Source organism: Liolophura sinensis, chromosome 8 (genome assembly GCF_032854445.1).
Source record: "Liolophura sinensis isolate JHLJ2023 chromosome 8, CUHK_Ljap_v2, whole genome shotgun sequence".
NCBI classification, from domain to species: Eukaryota; Metazoa; Mollusca; class Polyplacophora; order Chitonida; family Chitonidae; genus Liolophura; species Liolophura sinensis.
The window spans coordinates 40,552,290-40,570,398 of NC_088302.1; the positions used below are offsets into that span (position 1 = coordinate 40,552,290).

General features: G+C 38.2%; 1 protein-coding gene across 2 annotated transcripts in view; it reads right to left on the reverse strand.

Moving 5' to 3' along the window:
- The window catches only part of LOC135472719 (exocyst complex component 1-like), a 32,431-nt gene that overhangs the window by 2,420 nt on the left and 11,902 nt on the right, over positions 1-18,109 (reverse strand). Inside the window, exons 12-24 of one of the 2 annotated variants that reach the window (XM_064752361.1) lie at positions 17,161-17,263; positions 15,103-15,263; positions 13,649-13,750; positions 12,626-12,690; positions 11,377-11,436; positions 7,601-7,624; positions 6,215-6,295; positions 5,473-5,599; positions 4,833-4,916; positions 3,732-3,885; positions 3,445-3,465; positions 1,238-1,362; positions 199-321 (exon numbers count right to left, since the gene is read on the reverse strand). In XM_064752361.1, coding sequence (XP_064608431.1) covers positions 199-321; positions 1,238-1,362; positions 3,445-3,465; positions 3,732-3,885; positions 4,833-4,916; positions 5,473-5,599; positions 6,215-6,295; positions 7,601-7,624; positions 11,377-11,436; positions 12,626-12,690; positions 13,649-13,750; positions 15,103-15,263; positions 17,161-17,263 — 1,230 coding nt within the window. The remainder of the gene's footprint in view (positions 1-198; positions 322-1,237; positions 1,363-3,444; positions 3,466-3,731; positions 3,886-4,832; positions 4,917-5,472; positions 5,600-6,214; positions 6,296-7,600; positions 7,625-11,376; positions 11,437-12,625; positions 12,691-13,648; positions 13,751-15,102; positions 15,264-17,160; positions 17,264-18,109) is intronic. The other variant, XM_064752362.1, reaches the window with a different exon arrangement.

The window sequence follows — 18,109 nt, forward strand, 5'->3', positions numbered from 1 at the left end:
ATCAGCATACGAAACATGGTAGTGGGAAACGGCCCATTATCCACACTTCCTGTCCCTTTTCTACAGATTAAATAAGTTATCTGAACACTTTTTTGGGGGGAGTTAAGTTGCCACAATATGTATCATATCTCTCATGAGAATCACATTACTGTAGAATTCACATATCAGTTATGAATATAACAGCAGCTTTATCAGTACCTCTTTCCCTGGGTATTCCTTGATAACTTTTCTCAGTTCCTGTTTGCTAAACGCCAGAGCATAGCCCACTTCCTCTTCTTTCACCCCTGAAGCAACTCGACTTTGAATGCCCTCAAAAAAAGTCTGCAACAAGGAAGTACACATACTTAAATTTATATGCTTCACTGAACACATGCATGTGTAGCGCATGTATATGTAGCTCTTATTATTATGTAGATTGTAGAAATGAGGGGAACTCACAATCTTCAATTCAAATCTACATGTACCCGATAGCACTGTATTTTAAAACACAAACCAAATATTTACCAAGGTCATCACAGCACTGACATATTTATGCAGATGAATGATGACCTGCACTCCTCTACAAAATATCAATTTTCATGATCAAGGAGTCTGATCAGTTTAATATTTATTTATTTCACTGTTATTTAACACTGTACTGAATGTTTGTTTACTACGATTCTGCTCAAATTAGGGGCTGGAGGAAACCAGAGTACCTGGTGAATATTGCCTCCATTCATCGTCTTTCTAAACAAACTTCTTGACTTGATTAGGTCCCTGCCATACAAGACAGAACTGTAGTCTACTGGGTAAGTTTTCACTTCCAATGACTTTAACAATGGCCACCACAGCCAAGTTGCCAGTACTTAGTACTCACTCCCACAGAGTTTTAATGTAATGGTCACCAGGTCCAAGCTGTAGTAAATGTTCTCACTTCCATCATTAAATTTTCTATAAAGTCTCTATTTTTGCTAAACTTTTATAATGGTCACCACAGCTAAGCTGTAGTCTAAATTCTAATGTCCCTAACTTTAACAAAGGTTGTCACAGGTAAGCTGTAGTCCTAAGTTCTAATGTTCCTATTGAACTATAATACAGGTTGCCACAGGTAAGCTGTAGCCTAAGTTTTAATGTCCCTAACTTTCATAGAGGTTGCCACAGGTAAGCTGTAGTCTAAATTCTCACTTCAGTAATCTTTACACAATGTAATTTTTCCATGGCTTGCCTGCCTAAGTTGCAGTTTAAGCTCTAAACTCACATGTAACTTTTCCAAGGGACGCCCCAGATAAGCTGTAGTGTATGCATGAAGATTGTCCTGATAGATTTGCTTTGCCTCCTTTCTTTCGCCATCCAAACAGGAGATCTTTAACTGGGACAAAACCGCTACAAATATAACAGAAGATAATACCTTTCATTGTGCCTAGATAAACGTAAATATAATTTATGAATAAAAAAAAAAAAACAGTAAAAAGTGCTGCTATGAACAAATTTTCTTTTTGCAATGTCATTTTTGAATACCCTGCTCAAGACATTTTCACGGACAACTCATATACATGAATGTATATTCTACCTAAGTTAACTTTATTCAGATCTCTTAGTATTTCTGCGACTCTCAATGGCTAATGTCAAATGTTTCTACACTCTGTTGCCTATAAAATAGTCACCACTGTTGTAACTTAATCTGCACAGTGTATACTTTAACAGCAAGTCCACACTTCTTGTACTTGACAAGGGAGGTAAATTCAGAGAGGGCCATTGGTGCTTAATGCTGTGCTCAAGAAATTTATATTGATAGGGCTTCAGATAAGGTTATGATTGGAGGCCATCAACAACATGCAGGAACATAGCAAGCGGCCTTGACCCATCATCACAGAACCAGACCAGAATCCCATTCTCATAAAAGCCATATTTTATGTTATCTCAATCCACATAAGCACTTTGAACAGCTACGATGTATTTTCAATTCCATGAATTTTAAATGTGATCATCAACATGTACACATAATATAGGTCACCAGATGTACAGACAAAATCTGTCACAATTTTCACTACTGGCAAGACATTTTCTGCAGTTTTTTATTTTCCTTTAAAATAAAATTACTAGTTTGTCACAAAATATCACATTTACCACTCCAACGACCTTGAAGAAATAGGACAAGGTCTTTGAAAATGAACACGTTTCAAAAAGTGGATACATAAAGTGATATAAGACAAGGTGTTAACAAGAAACTGTATAGACAATAGGGCTCAAATTGGACAACGTGTTAACAAGAAACTGTATAGACAATAGGGCTCAAATTGGACAACGTGTTAACAAGAAACTGTATAGACAATAGGGCTCAAATTGGACAACGTGTTAACAAGAAACTGTATAGACAATAGGGCTCAAATTGGACAACGTGTTAACAAGAAACTGTATAGACTTATAGATTTATTTGCCTGCTTCAACGTTTAATCATTGAATTCCAAAATCCAGTCCATCTATAATGAAGTGAACTTTTAAATTCACTCTAAAGCAGGACACAATAGGACCTTTATTATCACTTCTACAAGTATAAATCCAATCCCGAGTCGAAATGTTGTTGCAATCCACAGAAATATTTCCTTCTTGTTCATGGCGAGTTGGGTCTACTAACATTTTGGAACCGTGCGCCAAAAGACATGGCAAGTTTAGCGATGGTTTCATCCGTCAACATGGATTAAAAATAGAAAGAACAATTTGCCCAGTCAGTCAAACAAAAAAAGACAACTTTCAGTCAATGCTTGTAACTATCGTTTATTATCTGCACAGCTATCTCGTTATCCATGTTTTCTGACCCTGGTCTTAAATTCAATCCGGACTTTGAAGAAAGAAAAGTTAACAATTTATCAGATTTTCTGCATATAACTAGTCCAAAATGGATTTAAATGTGTATTAGTTATTGAAAGGATCCTTTTATCTTCAATCTAAACAGGAAGTCAACATTGGTTTGGCTTTTAGTTGACACAAAAACAGAAGTACATGCTGCAAAACGAGCACACATGCGCACACAAGCGATGGGAGATAATGTTGTTCTGAAGTAGCTTTCAGCACAGAGTGATCTCTCGTAACATCTCTCTGTGGTTGGCAGCTGCTGCAAACGGTGTTTCCTACGTTTTTGGTGAATAATGAATTCACTGTATCTTTATCATGCCGCCATAAATGAAAAAGCAGAACTTATAGTTGTCCATACATTGACATATCATGCTTGGCCTGCGATTTTATGTGTTGATTTTTTTTTTGGCAGGTTGGTTTTAAGTTGGCTTGCTATAGCAAATTTTTGGCTTTTCACCATTTGCAGGCCCCCATTTTGAACCCTGGACTGACAAACAGATGCTACAACAATTCTCCCTGTGGGGTAAAATGATTTCATGCATCTGTTCCCATCACAGTTTGGTCATTAACACTAACTGGCATCTACGGATAGAGAAATAAAACATCACTTACCAAACATATGATGAAAATTTTCTGCAACAAAAAACAAGTGAACCAACTTAATTTAATGTCCATACCTTCACTGGAAAGTTAGCTAAGTTTTTACAAAACTGCTATAGCAGGACATGTGGCTGATTATCAACTGCTTGTTGTTTAATATTTCCATTTGTCATGAACATTCAAACTTCAACACTGTTCCACCAAAGTCTCATACCTGCCCTAAATATTCAGTTCCATGCATATGTATGATTAACCTACATTTGGGAAAAGAGCATATTTCTATTGAAATTCCAACTCACCTAACATGACAACTTCACGTGGTGTTTTGGGGTGCTCGTTTGCCACTCTAACAATCTGGTCAAAAATGGTTCGTACAAGTTCCGTGTAGGCCTTTTCTAGGTTAGAGCGTCTGTTTGATCCGCGGAATATGTTTTCTGCTTGGTTAGCAAATTGCTGTAAAACAAGTACACTGGTAAAAATATGTTGGCAACCTTGCAGTTTAAATGCTAAAGTACTACAATCTGAGCAATACCCAGAAATTAGAATCTCAAATAATCAGTTTATACAACAGCAGCCAGCATTATGTGCAGAGGAAACTGGAGAGGAAGCCAACATGAGCTGGGCTTGAACTCACAATGGTTTTACTATTTGTAAAACTGCTTTCTGAAAGATATGTAATAGTCTTATATATCAGCAGATGTTGATTTATTGAAAATCCATTAATTGTATATTACTGTGGCCCTCTAAATTTGGCAACATTACCAAATTAGTTTGCTTGCACAAAGAAATAATTTTTTAATTGTTAATAAGTAGTTAACTCTTTTTAAAGTAATGCGATAACTGCCATCACACCAAAATTGATTGTAAACCTGATTTTTTTTTGGGGGGGGGGAGGGGGGTAGATCTCAGGTCCCCTGATTTTTAGGGCAGTGACAGGGGAATGATCCCAGGTCCCCTGAATTAAGAGCAGAGACACTGGATTGATCCCATGTCCCCCGGTTTAAGACGTGGGACTGGGGAATGATCCCAGGTCCTCATATTAAAGAGCTGTGACAGGGGACTGATCTCAAGTCCCCTGATTTAAGAGATGGGACTTGGAATTGATCCCAGGTCCCCTGATTTAAGAGATGGGACTGGGGATTGATCCCAGGTGCTCAAATTAAATAGGTGGGACAGGAGATTGAACTCAGGTCCTCAGATTTCAGAGGTGGGACTTGGGATTGATCTCAGGTCCCCTGATCTAAGAGCTGGAACTGGGGAATGGCCTCAGAGCAAAGGCTGATTTTGATTAGGACAGAGTCTTCCCCTTAAATGCAAAGGTGAAACATCTTAAAGGGCTTCTGTATTGCAAACACTTCTAGCTTTCTACCATCTTAGAACTAACTTTAGTCATGTCTTACCTCAAAGTTGTGAACGAAGCTAATGATGCCGCATCTTGTTTTCTTGGACACTTTGCTCTCTTGTATGTTCTGTATTTGAGTTTCCTGTTAAAAAACATTATGAAACAATCTAGAAGGGGCAAAGTGACTATAGCATTATTGTTAGTAATTCAATAACTAAGCTAAACTTTTCTGAAATACAACCATGGAGACTGAATATAAAGAAAACAGTATTGTGACTCCTGGTTCTAACACAGCTAAAAGTTACATGTTGTAACACTTTTGGTTAGTGACTCACAACTCCCCTAGTAAGACCCTATGTCTAGCACAAATATTCTTTTCTTTTCTTTCGCTTTAATACCACTGCTAGTCCTTTCTAGGTCAAAGATATAACCTGTTTAGTTTTTGTCCCAATTGTCCCAACTTGTCCCAATACAGCTGTAAACATGAATTTGTTTTGTGGGTAACTCCCCAAGGTTAAGCCCTGTTTTGCTGAATTAGCCATGTTAGCAGAAAGTGTTCCCACTACTGTCACTTACTTCATTTTTTCACAATTACACCACCTAAATTGAGCGGGAACATTTTAATATGACAAAGTCATGTGTGCCTGTCTGTCAGCTGTGACAGACAGACGTACAGACAGATGGAGAGGTAGACATACCACAAATCTGTCAAATATCCACTTTGTCTTCAGGAGACAATTGGCAAACATGGTGCGTAAGAAGGAGCCACTGTCGTGAGCAGTTGTTGCATGATAACCGATCCTGACCAGCATGTACATGGAATGGCTAGAAAAACAGTGAAGTGCATACATGTACGTGAAGTGCATACACTCACAATAAACGAAGACTAGATACAAAGCTCTGAACAGTTTCTTTGTTTTCTCGGGGATTAATGTTACTTTTTCATTATTTTCATACTTTCACACAATTGTCCCTTTGAAGCAGACAACAGGCAAATTAATAATGCTGCCTCATATCAGACATGGATGAACTGCCACAATTCAGTCACAGTTGGCCCGACAGCCTTGATAATACCTGTTTGACGTGCTTGAGTAATTTTTGGCCATATTATAACTATGAAAATTACATATTTTTAAGATTTTTTTCAGTATTTCCTTCATTAAATATTACGAAAATTAATTTCTGTGAACATATTTTTTGAATAAATGTGCGAAAATAAATTCCTATGAATAATAAGTACTTACAGTAAGCTAAATTTCTGAGAAATAATCTTTCAATTTGTCAAATATCAAATAAATCAAACACACCTTGACAACGCTAAGTGACTTCATTTTCCTGCTCAACCCCAGCACGTTGCCAGTATACATGTGAATGAACTGCCTGTGTGAAATCTTTATGTTAGTATCACTGTTAAATACATCTACATGTAGGCCTACTTACAAACCATCCAGCTTGTCTGCAAAATTAATGAAATTTTCCAGCTCTTTCTCCAGCTTAGGGAACAGCTCAGCCATCATCTTACTGAAATGTATAGTACTTACATTTGCAAAAATTATTACATTTCCAGAATTTATTTATTTATTTGATGTTTTATGCCTTACTCAAGCATATTTCACTTATACGACGGCAGCCAGCATTATGGTGGGAGGAAATTCCCGACCATCCGCAGGTTGCTGACAGACCTTTCCACGTACGGCTGGAGAGGAAGCCAGCATGAGCTGGACTTGAACTCACAGCGAATGCATTACATTTCCAGAAGTTACTACATGTACATTTGTAAGACTGTATTTTCACAGTAAATGCCGGATGTAACTCTACAATATATACGATCTTAATTGAGCACAAAAGAATATATTTTGATTCCAGATAAATGTGTCAACACAGCATAGGTTGTTCAATATCAATATTTACAATGTAAAAAGTACAATAAGAAATGCTGCTCTAAAACTAATCTCCTAAATAACTATATATTAAAGAGGGTAACATCAAACTAAAGTGAGAAAATAGGAGACATATTCATGAAGATGAGATCTCAGTGACAAAATGTAGGACAATTCTATTGTACACATGAGACAACATTTACACAAAAGAAGAAATTGTACGTCTAACCATGGCAAATAAGAGCATGAAAATGTATGACATGTATTTGTAAGTCAACAGAATATTGGACATGTACAGTACTGGATGACATGAGACACGAAAGTGAAAGTGAAAATGTACATGTACATGAAGGGCACCTGTTTGTGAACTGGAGACAATATATACATGTATTTATTAATTTTACTGTTCTTAGCTATGCTCAGTTTCCTCCCACCATAATGTTGGTCGCTATCGTGCAAGTGAAATAATTCTTGGGCATGGCTTAAAACTACAATCTTATAAACAAATGATTGTTCTCAAATGACGTATTCGAAAACATTCAATAAAACGATAGTTCGTTTCATGTGTGGTAGAAACCACCGAAATTTGGCAAGTTACTGATGAAATTTCCTACGTGCGACTTACAGATATGCACACCATACTGATGGAAGACAAGTGGTCTTGAAAGGATGTTATACTGCAAAGGAGCCACATAACATCTGCTTATTCTCAACAATGCCCCATGGACCGTGACAGTGAGCGATTCTACAAATTTCCCATCCACGGGTATGAACCAGCATCAGTAACATATATTTGTAAATGATGTCATTCCATTCACTGAAGTCACTGAGTTGGGTCTTCTGATATAGCAGTATTGTGCCTCAATCCATAACACTAAGATGCAGCACTTAGAGAATATCATGAGGGGTTTCTGGGATAGGGGTAAGGGGAGGGGAAGTCACTCACCCAGCTTCTGCATTTAGCGTGCGTCTGAAAGAGAGAGATGAAGTCAGTTTATTACATGAATCGCATATGGAAACATTGTGAATAATTATAGACCAAAGCTTCAATACAATCAAGATCTATCATCACACAAATTGCCTGCTAAATGAATTTGACTGTTTAATGCAAAATAAATCCTACTTTTATAAGTATGGTGGTATTTGATGATAAACCTGTGCTGAGTGGTGTAACTATATACATGTATGTGCACTGGGTAACTTGATTACAATTTACCATGAAAAGAGGAAAAGAGGAAAACACACCACACCTAACATGTTCTAAGTGAAAGTACACATTCATGTCTATTAAAAAGTCACTAAATTAAAAAAAAAAAAAAACAATAACAAAAAAAAAAAGTTACATGGCTTACATGTATAAGCATGGTAGACATTCGCAAATTGGTTACACATTCAACACGTATTATATACAGCATACTGATGGAGTGTACATGCAGGTACAAGTAAACTACACTCTGACAGACTTGATCCCTTAACCACACGGACCTGGCAGGGTTAGGTATTTTGGGTTGTATCATACAAAGGCATGGTTTTGCAGGCGAGTAAACTCATTACACAGGGCGAGACAGACAAGTTTATAATAGTGCATATTAGTACAGGGCACATTTTGGGAGCACTAAAACAAGCACTAGACAGCGCACAAGCAGGTAAATGGAGCAGAAACAGAGCAATCCTCATGCATTTTGAATTATAATATGATGTTATTAATCTTCGATCTTTACACTGGCTCACTTACAGGTCCAAGGTTTGGCAGACTGGCCTTTGGCCTGAACTCTTGGAAACGTGACCCTATAACTCAGCCAATGTGAAAATCATTCATTTATGACAATTTTATTAATTAGCTATTGATGTTTGTAAAAACAAAAATAGACTAGAATGGATCTGCAAACAGCAGATCCTAGGCCGGGATCCCGGATCGGATCGATGACGTTTTCCCCTTCATGTTCTGTATTCGAAGGACGCATGTTCCACATACACGGCTTTCAAAGTTTCCATGCGACCTTACACCGTTTGTCACTGAGGCAGTCGGCCGGTCATTTGCAATCCCTCGAATAGATCGGCGACCTTAATGATGCTATGCTATGCCCAGTGAAAAACGGTTGTTTCTTGGCAGACTTAGCCAGCTATTTGTAAGAAATAAGGCAGAAACACGACCAGTGTAACAGCAAGTTTGTACATTCTCAATCCACGACATGCCATGGACAGACTCACTGCTCCACTGATATCTCGGCCATCGTTAGAAAGTCAGCACTTGGAGCATGGCACATGTCCATATCTGTCAATCACCCTGGCCTGTTTAACGTATTGTAAGGAGCACGAGGTCTGCGCAAAACAAAGCTAACATTTACAGGTCCACATCGTTTGCTGTTGTAGTTAGATCTCTACGCCATCTAATAGAGTACTGGAGTTAGATGGGAACTGGAATCAATGTCATCCTACAACCGTTTCGGGAGATCACGGACAGTGTAGCCGAAAGCATCAGGTCAAATACTACAAACCCAGTCCAGTCCCCATCTAACTCCATGTTAAATCAATAGGATTCCCATCTTTTTCTGAACAAAAAACGGTATTGTCATTTAAACGCTTCTAGCGAAAAAACTATTGATCGAAGCTCAAATCTGTTGACAAATGCTCAAAAGACCATGTCTTGGGCTACAATTTCGTGCAGGTTGCACATTTCTAGCTCCCACAGATCTCGAGATACAGGTCATTAAAGTTACGTAACTTTTTTGAGTTTTTTGCCAATATCTCAAAAAGTTACACAGATATGCAAAAAATGCAAGCAGATTCAGAATCAGCAGCTCAAGATACACCAGAATACGTTCAGAACATTTGAACCTTGAGAACTTTTTGTGACGTCACAAATTCGACCAGAATTCGACCAGCGAGCTTCCAGAATTTTGACCGGAAGTGAACCATTTTCGCAAACTTAAAGAACTCTTGACTTACTTGCTGCATGTCAAATTTGAAAACGATCGGTTCAGTGGTTCTTGAGAAGAAGATTTTTAAAGATTTTACACAAAATCCAATATGGCGGCCGAACCACGTGACATAGCAAAAAAATGGAGAATTTGTCCCGAGATATTCACCGCCAGAATATGTGTGCAAAATTTGAGGCCTCTATATTGAACAGTGTAAAAGTTTCCTTGCTAACAAGGAACGGGATCCCTTGCTAACAAGGAACGGGATCCCTAATAAGAAAAAACAGAACGATTACAATAGGGATCCCATTCTCCCGAACGGGATCCCTAATCATAAATTTCTAGCTATCTTCACATGTATTTTTCTAGGAATGTTGACAATATTTATCAGATGCCAGTACTGGTAGACATCACTCTATGACCACATGATCCCTTGTCTCACAAAGCATTTGATATAGGTCCACTCAATAATGACCCTGTTACAAATGGTATTAGCCTGTTATAGACAATAATGACCCTGTTACAGATGGTATTAGCCTTGTTATAGACAATAATGGCCCTCTTATAGACGATTTTGGCCCAGTAAGGGATGATATTAATAATGCTTGAATATATCAATTTTTATATTTCATAAACAAATACTGCAATCTGACACTGCTTGAGGACATTAAATGTAGCTATTAAAAACACATCTGCAAGAACTTAAATACAGAGATAACAGGAAGTTGATATCAAATCTTAATAATTATACAGTGTCCCACGTGTATGTATATACATGTACTGATCCATCAGCCTGTCTGAACCATATAGCGTTTACACCAGCCAAGCTTAATCTGCGGAAGCCTTTTACAACTGAAAACGACCCACACTGGTCAACAGTTACCTACATACTCATAGAAATTGATGCAAATCAAAGGGAAGTAACCCAAGTACAGAACCAAGATAAATGTGGATGAAAGTGCATTTTTGCCCCTTCTTACTGGTTCAATCAGGCCACTTTGAACAAGCATGACAAGTAAGCATCAAAATCTCTAACTGTGTAACCAAGGAAAAAGACAAGAATACACCAGTTGTTATTCTTCAAATACAAGTGTTTTGCTAAAAAGTTCTTTGAGTCAGATACTTGTATATCATGATAATCAACTCCCCAAAGTTTTGTTCGTCAGATTCCTGCTCGGGTATAGTGGTTTCCTCTTAACCTTGTCCCATTTTGTTAAATCTTAATCTTTATATCTCTGTGTGAGTGAAATGTGTTTGCACATCATATAACACATTAACTAGGAAAGCAGCTTACTGAAAGTACCAGTTCTGTATTGCAATACTTGTTCCCAACCAGTTTGACCTGTCAGAATAATAAACTACATGTAGCCATGCCAAAGCCCAAATTAAAGTCATTTCAAATGGTCACAATTTTGTTCAATATGGACGACATGACCCAGAATTTGATCTGTCACTTGCCATGGAGTCATGTGCCAAAATTTAAATCAATATGTGGAACAGTTTAAAAGAAAAAAAAAATCCTGGAAAACAGTGATGGACAAATAATCATAACCCAATGTCACTACGATTTCTCTCAATTCACCAGCGCTTTGCACACAAAACAAACAATCATCTGTCATCCCACATAACACACATGTACAACAATACATTAATAAGCACATCAGTGACAGCCCTGATAAGCCACACTGAACAAGCCTTAAAAACAGAGGATGGCAACCTTCCTTGAAGCAGCATCACGCAGTGGGAGGGGCTTACTTACATGGGGGCTGTCAATCTTAGGGAGGGGGAGGGATTTACTCACATAAAATGGGATGGTCTTCTCTGAAACAGGCCCTCCCCCAGATTTTCCACAAAATACTCCCTAAAACAGATTAGGGGTCCTCAATCAAGAAGGATCACTCCTAACATCTTTGCTTTTACTCCACAAACATGTTCAGCAGAGCTACTAGCCTAAATTAGGTGACTTCCTCAAATCCAGTTCTTCTGGAGTAGCAATGCATTTGTGTCAGGCTTTTCAGGTAACTGGCAGGCGGGTCCCTCGATCTTCTCAGCCTCACTTCTCCCACAAATTAGCCACACAGAAGATGTATCAGAAGAAATATTCTTGAAAATTAGTGGTTGGAGTGTACAGTAAAACTGGTGAGCAGGGGCTGCCTACCACACTACTGGTGAATGTCAATTGTTAAAGCTTGTTGGGTCTACAGAACCACTTCTCTCTTCCACCAACTTTGTTTAAAATGTTAGGCCTACACAACATAAACTGTCTGAGTGAGTTCATTGAGGGAGAAATAAAATTGGGGGCAATGAAACATAAAAAACTTCCATGAGACCTTAAGATAAAAATGCCTTGAATTATGGAGAATCAGAACTCCTGAGCAAATACATTTTCAGATACAGTCCAATTTTCTCACTATAAATGTTAAAAGGTATCATTAAAGAAGGTTACGGCTCTGTGATGACAGACAAGTTTAACTGAAAGCTGAGGCCACAGGGCCAAGGGAGATCACTCCAGAACACTGTTAAAAATACTGCATTATGGCTTAGAGCCCCAGGAAGACATTTGGTCATAGGTAAACCTCTTACTTCTACACAGAACTCCACAAATTTTAGACTGCACAGATCTGCCAGCAAACTGCAAATGGCCGTGCGTTTCTCCATAATACTGGCTGCTGTCATATAAGTGAAATAATCTTGAGTACAACATAAAACACCAATCAAAAAAAAAATAAATAAATAAAAATAAATAAATAAATAAGAAATAAAGAATCTGGATTAAGCAGAGCCAATGTTAGTTCCACACATGCTCCATACGCATTGCTCAGCGCATTCATATGATAATTAGCCTGAGTCTACTAATATATACAACAGTAATATGACTCTGGATAGACTGACTGTAGGAAAAATGATATATCCCACTTCTAACAAACAGCTGTTCATGCTACAGAAATGCTGTTAGTTGTTGCCCTAACATCTGGGAGCAATTTAGTCAGATCTGACGCAAAATAAGGATCACCCAGCCGTAACCCTTCATTCCATGCAATCCAGCTTACTCTGTCATATTTGTGGTCCTTCTGGGCATCCATATGTCCCCTTCTTCTTCCACAGTTTCTTCCTTCTGAAAGTTAAGCACACAATGGAATCATGAGCCTATTATGTGCAAGAGACATTAGGAGACAATTTTAAATTTTAGATTGCTGTCTTCTTTTTAATCTATGTTTATGAAATGCTTTTCTCACCATTCCTTTTATACACCTTGTCTTCACTTACATGTGCACAGACCAGCTATTCTGCTTATAAACAGAAATGACAAGACTAGATATTTGATTTATTTAATTAGTGTCTCATGCTGTACTCAAGAATATTTCACTTATAAGACAGCAGCCAGCACTATGATGGGAGCAAAATGGGGAGAGCCAGGGAAACCCACCACCATCGGCAAATTGTCAAGACTAGACCAAAAAAGTATGCATCGATTAAGCATACCAAAAGAAAGTTCAAATTCCTAACTTTTCATTTTGTGATGTAGTACAATCAAGATATCGCAATTCAAAGTAAGCAAAAACGCGCACATTGAGACAATCGAAAACGCCAAAATGTTATCAGTTTTAACCAATTAGTAGCTTGTTATTCCTATAACCCAATAACGCATCTGTTTCTGCTTGCTTCACCCAAAACCTCTTTTGGCTTTTCACTATATGTTTGTGGGGTGCAAGTAACTCAACAGAGTGTTTCCAGTTGCTCTAACAAAAAAAAAAATTCCTGAATAAAAGTGGATTTATACAGTTACAAAGAAAACAATGTCAATAGCTGTTTAGGTCTGTTTTCAGCCATCTTCCTAAATATTAAACTCAGGTTAGTCACATTATGTGTCGTCTTTTCTTTGAAAGAGCTTCAATAAACATTGGACAGAACAAAAACAACAAGAACTTGGGAATGTTTGCTCAAAGTCCTCTTAGTTACACGTACATAACAACCATGGCAACAGGTACTGCAGACACCAAGTCACCATAGGAGTTACATGCTCATAACTCATGCTTCAGGCAAACATGTCCTGATTGGGATACATAACTTACCCCTTTGTCCTTGCCAGTCTCTGTCAGATGGAAGAATCGGACACAGAAATCCTGCTCAGCCAAACACACAGGTTCTAGCTCACTCAACACCTTCTCCAGGGTCTGATTTCAAAGAAATTACACAAATCTGAGAGAAGACGTGGAAGAAAACTTCCAAATATCTCATTTGTTCAGGGATTTTGACATTTCTCAGCCAAATCTATACTTTTTTAATCCTTGATTTCCATCAAATTATGCTAAAGGGAGGTAAAACCTCATGCCTTAACAACAGAGGGAAATGTGGAAAGACAAGTAAAACTACACATTTCTGAAGGACTGAAGTCAAAAACACAAATGTAACAGACTGATATCACCTGTGGACAAGGACGTGTTATTTGCACTTCAAAATAATTCATAATTATATAAAACATGAAACTCTGAGAAACAAGTCTGAAATCACTCCAAATATTACATTATGATTCATGTATTATGCTTAGATTTTTACGTCATACTTAACAATTATTCAATCATTTTTCGACCAGGAACCACAGGGAGTTTATACATATACTGTGTCTTCTTTTGGCAGGATGAGTCCATGCCGCCAAATTGCTGTTGCCATGGAAGTATCGATCATGCCAAAAACACCAGACATGACATCCAACCCAGTCACATTATACTGACATTGTGCCAGCCAGTCCCTTTCCTTGCTGTAACCTCTCAATGCTGAACGCCAAACGGAGCAGCAACAACTATCAATTTTTAAAGTGTTTGGTATGACCCAACCCAGGTTTGATTCCAGGTCTACAAAGACTCCTAAATTGGTGTTCTAAGATAAAATCCTAAATAAATTTACTCATTTTATACACAACTGCTTAATACTCCCCTTAATACTGGCCCCTGTCGTATAAGTGAAATATTCTTGAGTACAACGTATACCACCAATATACATATACAGTGTCTTCTTTTGGCAGGATGAGTCCATGTGGTCAAAGTGCTGTCGCCATGGAAGCATCTATCATGCCAAAGAACTGACCCAGGTTTGATTCCAGGCCTCCCAAGATCCATAAATTGGTGTTCCCTCCCAAGATCCATAAATTGGTGTTCTAGGATAAAATACTAAATACATTTACTCACTTTACGTGCAACTGCAGACAGGTGTAAAGAAACTGGGCAGAGCAGAGACAAAATCACAATTCTCCCTATTTAATTTTTTATTTGATTGGCGTTTTACGCCATCCTCAAGAACATTTCGCTTACATAACAGCGGCCAGAATTATGGCGGGATGTAAAAGCCTGGGGGGAAACCCACAACTATTAGCAGTTTGCTGGCAACCTTCGCATCACTGGAGAGGAAGCTGGATCACTGGACTTGAACTCACAGCCATCATACTGGTGAGAGGTTTCTGGGGCATAGTGCTCCAATACCACCCTGAGCACTAGGCCACGAAGGCCCCAATTAAAATGAAGTCCATTACCTGGTCAAACAGCTGTCTCTGAGCAAGGTCTTGGTCAGAGCCGTGGTACGATGTGGAGACAGAGTCAATGCTTTGTATTGAGGAAGAGCGCCCCCTACCCTCACCAGCTCGTGCAAGGCTGGATGAACTGCCGCCTAGTTTAGATGAGGTTGGCCCAGCACCTGAGGAAAATAAGAGGAAATAGGTCGATGTATCAATGTTCTTATCAATATTAAATGCACGAATCATCAGCATCTTTTACCTTTGACTGTCATTCCACAACCACGAAACCTTAAGACGACCTACACACTGGAATATCTATTTACGTATTTATTCATTTCATTTTTTGTCTACTAAATGCTGTACTTGAGAACTTTGCACTCTTACCACGGAGGTCAGCATTATGGGTGAAGGAAACAGGAGTGCCCAGATACGCCCTTAGGGAGGTACCTGACAAACCTCCTGGCTTAAACTGCAACCCAAATAGCAAAGTAATTCCTCAGGTATGTTGAATTCAGTTGGAAGTTTTATCATCCAAATGATCCCAGCACTTTTGGTTTTTGATACACAGATTTCCAAAATGAATAGATTCCCTAACAAGGAATGTACTTATTTAATATAAAGGATTAATGTCCAGATTGGATATTTATTCATAAGTAGCTAACCCTGTATATATTGTTAAATTGAGTGTAAAAAATATTGGAAAAAAGTACAGCAATCTGAGTAATACGGTATTAAAATCAATAGATAATGAGGCTGGGTTTACGCTTTTTTTTTTGGCAACACTCAGTAGTCTCTGCCGAACGATGTCATACAAGTCCAATTTGTATGAGCTGTCAGAGCTTCACCATTTAGTCCAGTGTTAAAAAGCCACACAAGTGAAATCAAGCATATCAAATTCCCCAAGAAATGGTTTGCTGTTCTGCATACGGTCATAAAATCAAGTTGTCGAAGAAGACTGGAGTTAGTTTTTCTTCAAGTTTCCAGACGATTTGGCGTTCAGGAAAGCGTGGATTCACGGCATAAAACAGAAGGGTTTTATACCCACCAAACACTGCCAAATCTTTTTAGGCTGGCAAGAGCTGGGATAAGAAATCTTGGCGGGCAGCTAAAAGTTAACAACAGTGAAGAAAAATGTATATACACATTGATGATAGGGCTTGTGGGGGGGGGGGAGGGTAAAAAGAAATGGAAGTTCATTTGCCATTAGTTTGATCAATATTTGGTATGCTGCAGAAGTGAAAGACCAGCAGATACAATCTCGTGATGGCTTCCATTGAATATTGCTTTGATACACACCATCCCATTGGCCGTGTCTCTACTGTGGACCAATGAGTGAGTTTCTAACAAACTGTGAACTGTGTACAACAACGCAATGGCCGTTTGACAACTACAGCAATGCTAGCGATTTCTGACCGGCCACAGAGGATGATTAAAACCATTAAAAATGAACAAAATTTAATTCCCATGAATCCACTCTTGATGTAACTCCACTCGGGCAATAAAATAATATTTATTGTTAAGCAGACAGAAGGAAAGAATAGTAAATATTAAACACACGAAATGTAGACCTACAATGTAACACAGGACAAAGTCCCTGATTAACAGTCTGAAAACTCTGAATATGAAGTCTGACCAGAGATGTCAGTGTCATAAATAGGAACACCAACATCGTCCACCATGGCTTCAAATTGATGTGGCAGTATATTTGCTTCTGTGCAGGAAGAATGTATCTGAAAAATGACATCATGCTGATACAAATTCAAAACAGATCAGCTAGACTTGGGTTGTCAGCTTTACTGCGCGCCCGGCTGGAGATACTGTTAAACAAGTTATAATCTTTATAATCAGGACAAGTAGCTAGATCTGGACACTAATCCTTAATTATAATATATTGGTGTCTTGCGCTTTACTTAGACAATGGCAGTTAAATTATGGTGGGAGGAAACCTGGCTTGAAACCCACAGCCATCTGCAGTTTGAAATGTATGTGTAAAATTACAGAGTTCAAAATGAGCATTTACAGTGACATAAACATTGTGAACCATAAAAGAATCCCTAATGTTGTTAGAGAACTCACTTAGTTTCCCACGTTCAGGTTTGGACAGAAGTCTCTGTTTAGCACACTCAAAAAATTCTGCTATGTCTTTCTCATACAGCTTGCTCAGGTTCTGAGTGTACACCTGTGAAGAAGCAACATGGACACTTAACAACCACTCTCTCCTTCTTATACAGCTTGTATACAGCTTTCTTCATTTATTTATTTGATTGGTGTTTTACGTCGCTCTCAAGAATATTTCACTTATACGATGGTGGCCAACAATATGGTGAGAAGAAACCAAGCAGAGCCTGGGGGAAACCCACAGATTGTCTCCGGCTCTTAATTTAGCATAGAAGTGCTCCTCTTAAAGTTCAGACTCATTACTTTCAACCTTTTCGCATGTTTGCAAGGTGTTTATTCAAGCATATTCTGAAAGCATTATTTTGTGTAGACTGATAAACTTATATTTTTCGTGTAGCTGAACTTGGCCAACTCATCCAATGTAGTTTTATCTCCAAAATCAAATTTAAAATGTGCACAAATTGCAACAAAAAATGCTCTTTTACACGCAAAAAGGATGAGGGTATTGCAGTATACAGTTAGTCTATTGTGAGAAAAAATGTGTTGCAGAACAAAACTGATACCATGTTTTCTTTGATCTGTAACATCACCTATCCAGTAAAACTGAACTGTCCTCAAATACAAATTCTACCAGTTTCTGCAACAAAAAATGCTCTTTTACATGCAAAAAGGATGAGGGTATTGCAGTATACAGTTAGTCTATTGTGAGAAAAAATGTGTTGCAGAACAAAACTGATACCATGTTTTCTTTGATCTGTAACATCACCTATCCAGTAAAACTGAACTGTCCTCAAATACAAATTCTACCAGTTTCTGCAACAAAAAATGCTCTTTTACATGCAAAAAGGATGAGGGTATTGCAGTATACAGTTAGTCTATTGTGAGAAAAAATGTGTTGCAGAACAAA